Below are 13,099 nucleotides of genomic sequence, written 5' to 3'. Positions count from 1 at the left end.
AGCTTCTTCTTGTGTGAGTTCATTGTGTCAGTCGCAGGTGGGAGATGGTTGCATGTATCACCTCATGTCCTTGCTCCCACTGTACAGTTCAGTTTCATTTCAGCCTGATGTCTGTTTCTGTTCCCAGCCCCTAGACCAGTCCTTGTTTGCTTTATTTTCCCTGGACTGCACAGGACTGCCTTTATCTGCTCTAGGACTTTGGACCTCCCTAACCAGTCAGTTCAAGTTGCTACTTCTGTCATTGCAGCTTTTCCCCCTGAATCCCAGCATCCACTTCCTGTCCACCGCTGCACACTTTCCTGTCACTCTGGTGGCTGGCTTATCATTCCTTTTTCCTTATCCTGTCTTCCTCCTCTACCTCCTTTCTTCCTGGGACACAGCTGGGATGATTTGCCAGTTTATTTATGTCCCAGTACTAGCTTGGCAGGTCATGTTATGTGCATGCTAAAAGATGCCAGTCAAAAGGCCTGTTGCTGCAGGGAGGGAGGCTGCATGTTGTCTTGGGATGTAGACTCCAGAGGTTCAGAGAGACCTGGGTCAGGCAGTCTTATCCCTGGGGATCACCCTTTTTCCTCTGTGAAGAGCAGGAAGCCTGAATGTAGCCCTACACATTTCCATAGCTGTGAGGTAAATGAAGAAAGTGATGAGATGTGTATGGCAGCTCTGCTCTGAGAGTTGATACGACTGATTAAAACAAGGGCTGTCTTGGCGTACTGTTACACTATCGTATATTGAGTTATTCGAAAGCATGTTCTTGTACTTGAAAAGAGATGAGTATCTGTCTTTTTATTGAATAAACTAATAAAAAGGATCTGGGAACAGAAAAGGGGAGGGATGCTGTGTCAGCATGTGGGTTGCAAATGGAACAAAAGTTACTTCAAATATGGATGGGAACTCAGGAAGAAAAAATATTAAGCATGCTGTGGTTCTTTGACCAGTTGCCCTTCTCATACTTACTTAAAATAGTTTTTACTGAGTTAAAATATTTGTAAAAGTGAAAAAGATTACAGCATTTTTAGGAAGCAGACACTAAGTCCTGGGGGAGTAAAACTTCCCTCTCTGGCCCTGCGGAGACGGGAGCAATGCTTCTGCAGCAAAGCCAGCTGAGCTCCATGATGGAGAATTCATCTTGTCTGAGGAGGATGAGCACCCGTATCAGGTTCTGGTGTGTTTTCCAAGCAGTCAGAGTCAGTATTTGGCCTGTAGCAGCCAATGCTGTAACTTAAGATACGGTGGCACTGGGAAGATGTGTGGTTATGCAGCTGAACCCACAGGAGCTGCCCAGAGGTGAGGGTGTGACCTCAGGGGCCCTTAAGTGTGTGCTTCTCTTGAAGCTGAAGAGTACTTGTTGTGAAGTTAAGGGGCTACTACATCAAGGGCTGAAGTATTTGTATCCTCTCAAAGTTGGACTTCAAACACAAGATTTTCCTCTTGAGTGATGCATAAAGAGTGATAATATTGCTATCCCCTGACACAAAATGTTGAAGTCAGTAAATCCTAAGAGGTGGGCTTAATCTCACTAAAATTAAGCAATCCAACAATTCTGCAGTTGGTATATGCTACAAGTCTAGTGTGCCTCTCTAGTCAAGAGAATTCAGCATCTTCTCAGTGTGGTTGGCTCCTTCCTGGGAGACCTTTTTTCAGATGAGTGGGATAAATGACATATTGGAGGCTCCTGTTGGAGTCTAGTTGACTAACTTAGATCAGATTGACTTTAAGACTGAAGCCACCCTTGTGATATTTTACTCCTGTCTCACAAATTTTTACTGCAGGTTTCCAGACTGCCACTGCACTCTCTATAGGTGCCAGGTTGCACAGATGTACCATGGACAATGCTGGATATCCCTGTAATAATCTTTGAAAGCTCTTTGTACTGCATTTACAAACCTGTTTTCCTTAAGTAGGATCTTGTTTAGGTATCCTTTTGACCTTCCTGTTAATAGCAATTAACCTCTGAATTTGTCTACTTGATGTAAATACAACCATATCTTTTTAAATTGATCCCAAGCAAATTAAGGTCTGTGGAAACCAAACTTTCCAGTTTAGAGGTGCTTCTTTGTAACCTAATCATAAAGCATGTACCTTGCCCATTACTGCCAGGGCAGATGCACAGTTGTGACTAAAGAAATTACATCCTCTCAGCAGGGCTGTAATTGGCAATCTGTCGAGTGTGGCTGTGAGGGAAGTGCTCCTTTAAGTGACTTTAAACTCCTTGAAAGGGACTGGATAAACGAAGTTGGCTTTGCTGGCAGTGTTCTGATTTCAGCACATAAATTTTAGTTTATAGAATAATGCCCCTGTCCATTCATCTGTCTGTCTCTCCCCTGCCACTCGCCCTTCCTTTGCCCTATTGCTTTTTTGCCTTGAAAACTCCAAGATTTTATAATAAAGCCTTTGAGAGCTAACATATTTTTCCAGGAGTAGCTTGAGTGCAAAATCTGCCTCATCTGGCAATACTTTATAAAAGTTAAACCAGGGAAGGAACATTCTGTGAACATTTAAACACATGTTGGGCCAATCATGAGGGTGAAGTTACACTAGATACATTTAGGAGTGAGCTCTTGAGTCTTTGTAGTGTGGAGTACAGTTGTCTGCATGACTGTTTCTGTGCTGAAAGAGTTGTCCTTGGTCAGCATAACCATACAGAAAAGTCTGCCCTTTTGCAAAATGTACTTAAAGGTGAACCGACTATTAGTTAACATGTCTGCAGAAATGGTTTACTGAAGATCTTCCCTGGAGAATGAATAAACATTAGGATCAAAATTTGGTGCTTGTGGAACATGATGGCATTAATGTAAACGAGAAACTGAAGGAAAATGTGTGCTGAAGTGCTCTGCTGAATTGGGGCCAGGATGCTTATAAGAGTGCTGCACACTTTGCATTAACAAGGCACAAAATATGGATCTCCCAAGTGCTTGAGCTAGGTTGCATGCTTAATCAGGAGACTGGTTCAGCTCTACTTCCAAACCTCAAAGGCAACAGGAGATAATCTGACAGTGTGTAAGAGCAGTGGCACAGTATTCCAGGATACTCACTGCACTTGCCAAATACATGTTCAATCTCACGTTTTGTGCCAGACTTCATGCAGCAAAACATAAACACACTTGGTGTTTCACACACACATAGGCCTGTCTCCAGTGTGGGGAGCTGTGTCAGTCAAGTCATCATAGCATCAGCAAAACCAGCTGCATTGTCAGAAATCTGCCTGTGTGGCAGCTGTTAAAGGTGTGTGGACACAAGCCATTGCTGAGGAACTGCATCCCTGCAGCAGTGCTGGCTCAGACAAGTGTCTCCTGCCATCAGCTGTATGTGGACCTCAGGGTGGGACAGCAGCCGGGGCCAGGGTGGCAAAACAGTCACCTATCTCAGGCTGTGACATTTGAGAGCAATCCCAGCCTCTGTCCAAGCCTTTGCTATCTCCTGGTTTTCAGACATAATCAAAACAAACTTTGTTGCCTAATGACACCCCCCCCCCCCTTCTGTGTGCAAAACACCTGAAAAAGCCATGAATCCCTTTAAACATCATATGGATGATTGGGCTTTAATCAAGAATGTTGGAAGTTGGAAAGCTGAAATTATTCTTTTTTTTGGCCAAGAGAAAGTAGTGATACTGTTTAAACACATTTCTAATTAATTTCCTCTAATTATGTAGGCTTTTGAGTTTTGAGTGCTTTATTAACATTGTTTTCAGTTGATTACAACCAAGAACATCAAGTAATATTTCAAGTGTCTGGAGATATTAATGAAACAAGAATAAACAAACTTAACTCTTTAGTTACCATACCTCAGCTTTATGAATTTCCTACCATTCAGGGTGGTCACCTAAACAGACTTCATCGGACATGGTATAAACTCAAATGTGTGAGATCATGGGCAGGTCTAGTTTAAATGTCAAACTGATTGCCAGCAGCGATGAAATTTATTTTGATCTTCTCATTTACACAGTCGTGCCATAGTAATGTAAATATTTGCCTCTCTGAAGTTCCTCGACATTTAAACAATATTTAAATAAAGGGGAGTTAGTGCTTGTATTCTTTGCCGAAACAAAGACAATTAGTGTAATGTGTTATTGTGACCAAATTGGTAACTGTCATTTTTCCTTCCTTCTAAAGAGCAAACCATCATAATCTGCATATCCTCAGTCTTGCTCTGTGAGAAGCAACTTCACCAAGGATAATAGTTCCCATTCTGATTTAATCTCCTCACTGGGGAGGAGTAAATTATAGCATGTTGTATGATTTAAAAAGATTATTGCAGGATCTTAACAACGTTCCTTTAATTAAAAAGGAAATTCAATTTGGCTGAAAAAGGCCATAATTTAGAAGAATAATTTAACACAAGTTTAGCATTAAAACACATACTTTATATCTTGATGTCTTCAATTATAGTTAAGCATATGCATAAATTTATGTGTATGCATATACGTGATATTCTCATTAGATCTGGGATATTTTCATGTCTGCTATATGCTCTGTTTAAAACAGTAATAAAATAATACTGCTGCTGAAAACCAGCTAAATTAACATTATGCCAGGGGCCTGTAAAACAGTCAAAACTACAAAAGCTGAATCAGGCTGAATTTCCAAGGTAAAAGACAGTTTTCAGTACTCGCATGACTTTTTGAAGAATAATTCAAGGCTTATTTACACAAGTGAGGTAAGTGGGTCGTACATGAATTTTCTGAATGAAAAGGTTGTTTTAGTCTGCATCTCCAAAATTAAAAACAAACTTACTTGTTCTTTTGATTTGGCTGACCTTTAATAAAAGAGCATTTTATAGCAGTGGAAAGGTACTTCTGTCTTCGGCTGTTAGGAGAGTAATAAAAATACCACTGAATGGAAAGACACCAGATGGAAGGAATGTCAACATACTGGAACTAATTTAGGAGATTGCTCTGATAGAGAGCAAAGGCATGAGGAGAATTCAAATGGTTCCAGTGCAAAGAGATTGGCCGCCCCTCTTAAACTAACAAACTAAAATCCTTACCCCAGGGTTACATGTAAACCAAATGGAATCAGCCCACAAGGAGATAGTCCAAGAATCCTCCACCCTCAGCACTCACTCTGACTTTAGTATTCTTTGAGCTTGGAGGAAGGACTTTTTTTTATTTTGGTAGTAAGTCAGTCCAAAGTGAACTGTCCTAATAGAGAGGTATACAGTGTACCATTAAACCTTTCTGACCAATGTTTGCAAAACCATGCCCATCTGGGCTTTCAACAATTTCATGGTGAAGCACATCTTAGCAGAGAAGAAATATAGTGAGTGTGTTCATTTGGTGTCTTGTCCCATGAGTTTCAGAGGAGGTGATTTTGGTGTAGCTAGAGGGATGAATTTGGCCGTAGGGCTGAAAAGAAGAATGCTGATGAGCAAGAGGTCAGCCAGCTATTTGGAAAATGGAAGGCTGTAGATAGAAGCTGAGTTCATAATTTCACAGCCTCTAACTATAAATAAGTGGAGAGATTTTATGCAAGAGCTATTACTGTAGTTGAACAGCCTGTGAAAGAGGGATGGATTATTCATGTTAGAAAATGTACTTTGTCTCAGATATCTCTTTGATAGCAAAAAGTGAAATTCTTTCCCAATTTCACATTTATGTCCTTCAAGGAACTTTGAAGTCAGCAGATTTGGTTTCAGTTATGAGCCTGAAGGTATAGACTTTTTCTCTGTCACTTTTAAAAAAGAAACAAACATGTTAGAGTTAAGGGTGGGATTTAAAGAAAAGTAAGACATTTTTGACCACTGTATGTTAAGCACCCTTTGCTGCTTAGGTTCCCAAGGCTTTTGGAAACCAAAACCAAGTGGTTTTGACCAGACCAAGCCCAAGCAAACTTGCAGCCCCTGGAAAATGCTGTTTCTGTGCGTTGCTATGGCCAATGTCTTAGTCCTTTGTTCATCTCCTGGGGATACAATCACATTTTTCCTTACACCATGAGGTTCATGCTGTTCCTGCTCCTGGTTCCTGATGTGCTCTCACGCTGCTGTCCCTGTTTCCTCCCCTGTGGCCACATAAAATGCAGTCATCTCCACAGTCAATCCTTCAGCTGGCAGGCTCTGTCTGCTAAGGAGTAGTAGTGATTTGCAAGCACTACTCTGCAGCAGCACTTGACCACTGTGGCTGAGGCAGTGCAGCAGCCCTCCCGCCGCATCAAGGTCTTGTTGCAGCTATCAGAGTAACTCAGAGTGGTGCAAATAAACACAGACGCTCAGAAATAGATGACACACGGCCAGTAGCAAGCATTTCTCCTGCTGCTGTCCCCTCTAATAGATGAAGCTTGTGCCTTGTATCTAAGCAACCCCCCTATCTTGATTCTTAATTGACAGACCATCTCCCCTGCTATCCATGTATGGGTGTTGGTAATGACAGTTCTCTGCTTATCTAATTTGGCTAGCCATTTACAGAGTATTGATGGTTTGAAAGAAGCTAAAGCAGCCCCACCTTACTCATACATGGTCTCCATCCCTTGACCTTGCTCAGGGCTGAGGAGCAGGCTTATATGACATGGCTGTCCCAGAAGTAGCAAGATTTGGGAAGTTCCTGGGGTTCAGCATCCTGCCAAAGTTATGCTTCTCTGCTGCTAGTAGGTGCAGCCAGGGTTCAGGCACACTTCTAGGTGAGGGTGAGTTTCAGAATGAATATGCAGTAGGATGGCAGGTTATAAATCATCTGCAACAAAAACAAAGAGTGAACCAAGTGTCCCCAAAGCTATATGGAGGCAACTCATCCATCATCAGCCCACAAGTTACAGCCCAGGTGCTAACAGGGCATTATATTTATTACCTCATTATTCTTTGCAGTAAGTCAATCCAGCTTTAATTAATGCCCTCTTCTCTTCCTCCAGCCATTGGCTACAAGGCTTTCTTGAGCATTTGTTTATAAAACTACATGCTGTGCTCAGAAGGGAAATTCAGAAGTGCCTGTGTGAAACCTGCCTGACATCCTAAATACTACTGGGAAAATTCATGGTGTACTTGGCTGATGGTGTAAGACTTGCCAGAATACCACCTTTTCATCTGCCTGATAGTCTTGACCACTAAATTCCTCTTTAAGGCTATGTGTGTGTGTGAAGACATAAATCCCACTGCCTTTCAACCTCCTCTTCCTTCAGCTGCAGCTCTCATTTTAGATTTTTCTGTCTGCTGTTCAGTTCCATCTCTGCAGAAGATAGCTCCATGCCCACTCCTGAGGTTCAGCTGATACTGTGGAGGTGCTCTGATGTGAAATGACACAGTTGTAAAAAAATACCTCCCTATTCACCTCTGCTCCTGAGTGGAGAAACAATTTGCTGTTTAATTCTGTAATTGTTCAGCTATGATGATGGTGAGGAGGGCTCTGTAATGTCACCTAAGTTCAAGGATAGTTTCCCTCTCAAAATTCTCCCTTGTGAAAAAGTGTGCCAGTAAACTGAAAACCAAATGCGAGTTTCTGGAACAATTCTGTTTCTATTGATTCTAGTGTGGCTTTGTGACAAAAATTTGAAATTTGGAACAGGGATTTATGCTTTCCTAAATTCAGCTTGATGGTATTATCTCAGTTTCCTAGAGGATGTAAGAGAAAATTTGAAATGGAAAGTGCCTTTGAATGCACATTCCTCCAAACCAAATGCTTTCCACCTCATTTCTGTAGAAATGTTGGAATATACATCTGGATCAGGACTTGTATTAATATGGTAAATTTGAGTCCAAAAGAATTACATGTTAGGATTTAAAAATTCAGAACATCAAGGATGATTTGAGAAGACTCTTAGAACTGAGTAATGAAGGCAAAACTTTCATAAAAACACAGCCTGGAAGAATGCTCTATCGTGGCAGGACTGTTGTTGCTGTTACTGTCACCAGGAGCACTGCACACCTGGTGGGGCATCAGCTTTTGGAGGAGTGGGGCAAGAAGAGCCAAGGGCAAATGTGCCTCTGAGCTGAGGGTGGTCCTCAGTTGGAACTGCCTGGGATATGTATGGGATAATTCTATGAATATGGGATATTTCCATGAAAGTACACTGAGATCATCTCTGCCATGTGGCAGCTTCACCTACATGTGTGTGATACATGTTCATGCATGATACAATAACCCCTAACTCATGGAATCAGCTGGGGTTTCGGGGAATTTTGTTGTTACTGTTGTTGTGTGGTTTATGTGTTTGTTTTAAATCATATGTCTTATATGAGAGCATTTTCAGAGATTGGTCTCAGCTTGCTATTTCTTTTTTGCCTTCTTAAAAAAGCCTGTACCTAACATTAGAGAAGCGAATGTGCGCATTACTGTTTTATTGGTAGCACATCACAGCACTTCCCTGTATGACATGGAGCATGTTCAGTTTTTCCCAGACAGTATCAGTCTGTGTTTCTTGGAGAGGATACTGTATGTATAATCCATCCAGAGACGGCTTTCCCAGTTTCCGCAGTTTATTGCTAATGAGGATGCACATAGGATGTAATCACTGGCAGAGGCCTCTGCTTCGGGGTACAGTGAGGCCAGCAGACAAGTAAGCAGCCAATTTTATCTGGCTGTTTGCTCTCTCTTTTATCAGAGCTGTTTGGCTGGGATTCAGGGGTGTTAGAGTGAACTGCAGAGGCTTTGGCTTGTAGATTTGAGTGACAGAGTGTGAGAGGACATGAGACAAGGCCTAAGAGAAGTAAATATCTGTGTGTTAAGAGAGGCAGCTTCACATTTCACTGCAAAAGCTGAAGCTTAATTCTGTTTTTTTTAAATCACCAAAGACTACTGGCTGAGCTTTGATAAAGAGATATAGGAAGGCATCATTACAGTTGGGCTTGTCAAAACTAGCATCTATTTGTAATAGATCCTTTAACCTCATTAATTTGTATTTGCCTTGCTGCCAGTGTGACCAGGGCTGCCACAGATAAAAAGAAAGGAAAAATCACCATGTTTTCACATGGCAGTGGTTACTTATGACAGGTGCAGGAAGTTTCCAGTGGGTTGCAATGGATTTTCAGTGACACAAGAGAAGAGCTATTTAGCAGCCAGGAAAATACAGCAATTCCAGACTATTAACAGCCTGCTTTACTAGATTAAATATTAGTTATCTGCCACTCACGGTGAAGTCCTTGACAGCATGTGACACAGCATACTCTCAGCCCCGAAGAACAGTCAGGCTGTGACGTGGATGAGATGATTTTCCTTGCTCTGCTTATGCTGGCATTTTCCTTGCTCTGCAGAGCTGGCAGCAATGCACAAGTGACAGAGGATTACAGCATTCAGTCTGTGACATGCAGTGGGACACATGGTAGGGGCAGGAAATAAGGAAGTTTGAGGAAGAGCTGTTTGCATGAGACGAGGTACAGAGCAAGTTCAGGTGTCCATGCCCGCTACGCTGTCACAGAGAGTTGGGATGGAGGAGGGCACATCCATCAGTTGGATACTTGTTGGATTTTGGTGGTAGGTGAAAGACAACCAACAGTCATTGTAAGCCAAATGGCAATCCTGTTTCAGTTACTGAAGACAAGAATGTATTATGCCTTCTGTGAGCCCTTTCCAAACCCTTTCCTGTCTGCTTCTATCCTCTGGCCTCAAGTGAGCTACTTGTACAAGGAATTCTGTGCTGGAGCAGGAGCTGGTATTCATATATTACTGGCACAAGTGTCCACCTCACCTCACTCTTTGCCACCTTGTAACCCCGTATTATTTGAGACAAAGAGGTTCATGTAGCCATATGAAAGAGAGGATAAACTCAATTTCCTTCTCTTGGTCTGAGGTGTTGTAATCTTCCTCTGGCAAAAAGTAGCTTTGGAACTTGCTTTTTTGCAGTGACATTTGTTAGTACGTCTTTCCAGGCCTCAGTGGTGGTCTAGGATGTGATCAGACATCCCGAGTTGTCTTCACTCTTTCAAGTGTCAATTTTAAAATGTATTAAATCAACTGTAGGGTTTTTTTCTTTTCTTCTGTGCAGTGTTTGAAAATAAAGATAAAATTGTGATCATCATGGAGTATGCAAGTAAAGGAGAGTTGTATGATTATATCAGTGAGAGGCGTCGATTAAGCGAAAGAGAGACAAGACACTTCTTCCGACAAATAGTCTCTGCTGTGCATTACTGCCACAAGGTGAGCAAAGAATTTAATGGTAAAAAATGCGGTTTCAAGGCTGATTACTGGCATATATTTCAAAGCATGTCTGAGGCAACAGCATTCATTATTAAGTGTCAGAATACATGATTTTATCAGTACAACAGAAGATCTTCATTAAAAGCACTACACTGAACTAGTGCCTTTTTAAAGACTAATGATGTTTTCCTGTGCTATGACAGATACCAGACACACCCTTACTTTAGGCAAACCTTGCATTTTTGCCTTTAAAATATTTCTCCTGACATTTAAAAACTCAAAAATTACAACATCAACTAAAGAAGGCATCCCATATAACCTCTACAGCTTTAATATTAATGCATTCAAACAAGTGTTAGTTTGCAATTTGAATATACTAGTAAACAACTTTAGAATAGGAGATATATGAAAGAAAAAGCCAAGAGAAAGCTATGAGGTTCATGCATGAGCTTTAGTACATACTCATTCTGGATAGGTAAAAGTAACTTTACCACATGTAGCAGGAAAGATACCATTTGCTAATGACCTTACCCATCATGGTATCCACTTGGAATAACAAATCAAGCAATTAAACCCAAGGTAGCTGACTGGCTGTCATCATGGACCTTTTATTTCTGTTTATGAAACAACTGCATAGAGCCAAAACTTGTTTGAGGCTAAAGGCATTGAGCAGCTAACACAATTTTAATTTGAATTCTTAAAACACTTAACAAAATCTCATAAAAAATGGGATTTCTCAAAGTCCTCACTGCATAGTGCTGAAAAGCTGCAGTGCCATTCCTGATGGATTTAATTTTCCCAAGTTTCTGTAAAGAAGGTTCTGACCTAGACCCAGTCTGTTTGCTTCCATCTCTAACATTTACAATCCTTTGGGATTATAACTCTCCCGATCCATGATCCACATGGCTACTCATTGGAGGAATGTGGACTTTTATAGGGGCTAACGTCATTGACAGATATTGGTTTCTCGTGTCTGGGAAGAATATCCTGCTTTCACACAGTGGGGGCAGGATCCAGGATGAAATTCAGTTCTGAAAAGGCACGCCCCAGCTATCTGCCACCCCCCCCCCCCCCCCCGCCCCGCTCTGCCCCCACCCCCTGATGTTTCAGAGTGTCTGTGGGAGGACAGATTCCAGTCATTCTTCCCTTAACCACACACCAAGTGACTAATACAGCGCCTGCCGCTAGTCACTGGGCCATGAGTGTTATGACAGTGAAATCAGCCCTGAAATGTAGATGCAAAGACCACCCTGCCAGCTCACCTTTAATTTTTCCAATATTTTCTCATGCTCTTCCCCATTTTCTTCTTCCTTGTTTCAGAATGGTGTTGTCCACAGAGACCTAAAATTGGAAAACATTCTTCTTGATGACAATTTTAATATTAAGGTAAGATTCTTTTTCTCAGTTTCTTAGAATGGATTTGCATGTTTTATAACATTTTTACCCAAGGCATTAGAAGAGCCATTGTTATGGTAACAGCTACTAAGCAACAGCATCTGGCAAGAGGCTGGAGGATGGGGGAAGACACCCCTGATTGCCAGTAATACACACTAAATGAAGCATTGCATACTTTGGAGGTGAAAGCCCTGTCCTGCCACACAAAGGCCACGATTCTCAATGCAGTATCTACCCACTGGTAGAAAACAGCAGAGCATTTCGTGCAATCGCTCTTATTGTACAAATCATATTATTGCTGGCTGCTTCTGAGGCTAGGAAAAAACTGTTCTGGTCTACAGGGTTCAAGTGCCTTCTACAGAATAGTCTGAATGTTCTTTTGATCATGGCTGGAAAATAAGCAAATAGAGTTTCAAAATAAACCTAGTAAAGCACATGTGCTTCATTAGGAAATGGCCTTGGAACTTCAGACACAAACCTATACTTTGGGTAGTGATGTCAGTGATGTCATTTCCATGCCAGTTCTCCCCAGTGAAAGCATAAGAGTGACTTTTTTTCCTGTCTTTTTCTTCTATTGTTTATATCTGTAGCACAAAGTTAAATAATGCAGAGATTTAATTTCCATAGTAATTTCCTATATATATATATATGTATATATATATATATATATATATCCTATCTGTATTCCTTTATAAAATAAGTGTAATTTCCAAATGGCTGAATCTGTTTCACTTTCAACCTTTTTCCTCCTTGGGTAGCTGGATGTAAGGGTGGCTGGATGTGCTCATCCATGGACAAACAAGCAGAGGGAGGAACACCAAAGAGTTTCTGCTGATGCTTGAGCATCCTTATTTAATTTAAAAAGTAATCAAGGAACTGCTTGCGTAACCCAGTACCTAAATAGCCTGGGTCTTCCTTTTGTCTCCAGTGAAAACCCTGGGGCTGTAGGCACTGCCTTCTGTGCTTCACAGTGGAGAGATTGTCTTCATTTTGAGCTGATGTGCAATGGAGGTGGAAAGTAACATGTGGTAGCTGCCATCTGTGTAATGCTGATGACAGAAGCTAACTTGGATCAGCTAGTGGATTAAAGACACATAAATATGCGGTTTCCAAAAATAGTCTTTTACAGAAGGCCCATCCAAGGCAATATTTGGATGTTTTGCTGTTAGCATCCAGTGTTGGAGCAGACCTCCCCTCTACTGTTCCTACAGGGACACTGTCTGCAGCAGCCAGAGCTGTTCTCAGCAGTGGTGAAAACAAAAAGTAGCCTTTTGAGGACATTGTTTACAAATCAGGCTTCCGCAGGCAGGATGACCTTTCTTTTCACATTACATGCCAAACGATCTTCCCAGCTAATCAGAGAATTCTTGAGAGAAATGAGGAATTTGTGGAATTTGCTAGCTGTGGAGAGCTGGATCTCTGCATTGTGGTCCTCATATGCAAAACCAGTTATTTCCTCAAGCCTCTGGGGAGCTGATCTTTGTCAGACAGCTCTGCTCCTGCCTCTCTGTCCTTTATGGGAGTTGTTCACCTGTGGGTAGAGCGGAACGATGGGGCAAGGACAGGTGGCTTTGTCTGGTCCGCACTTGGAGCTCACCCAAGGGCTTCAGAACCACAGATGCATTTCAGCTGCCATAGCAAGTGGCA

The 13,099-nt window shown here is 41.7% G+C and overlaps 1 protein-coding gene across 1 annotated transcript in view; it reads left to right on the top strand.

The window, feature by feature from the left end:
• The window catches only part of NUAK1 (NUAK family kinase 1), a 47,110-nt gene that overhangs the window by 23,606 nt on the left and 10,405 nt on the right, over window positions 1-13,099 (top strand). Inside the window, exons 3-4 of the mRNA XM_063154352.1 lie at window positions 9,906-10,057; window positions 11,378-11,443. Coding sequence (XP_063010422.1) covers window positions 9,906-10,057; window positions 11,378-11,443 — 218 coding nt within the window. The remainder of the gene's footprint in view (window positions 1-9,905; window positions 10,058-11,377; window positions 11,444-13,099) is intronic.

The sequence above is a fragment of the Melospiza melodia genome, chromosome 4 (genome assembly GCF_035770615.1).
Source record: "Melospiza melodia melodia isolate bMelMel2 chromosome 4, bMelMel2.pri, whole genome shotgun sequence".
Taxonomy (NCBI): Eukaryota; Metazoa; Chordata; class Aves; order Passeriformes; family Passerellidae; genus Melospiza; species Melospiza melodia.
The sequence above is the reverse complement of the archived record's forward strand: the minus strand, read 5'-3'. Positions and strand labels throughout refer to the sequence as shown.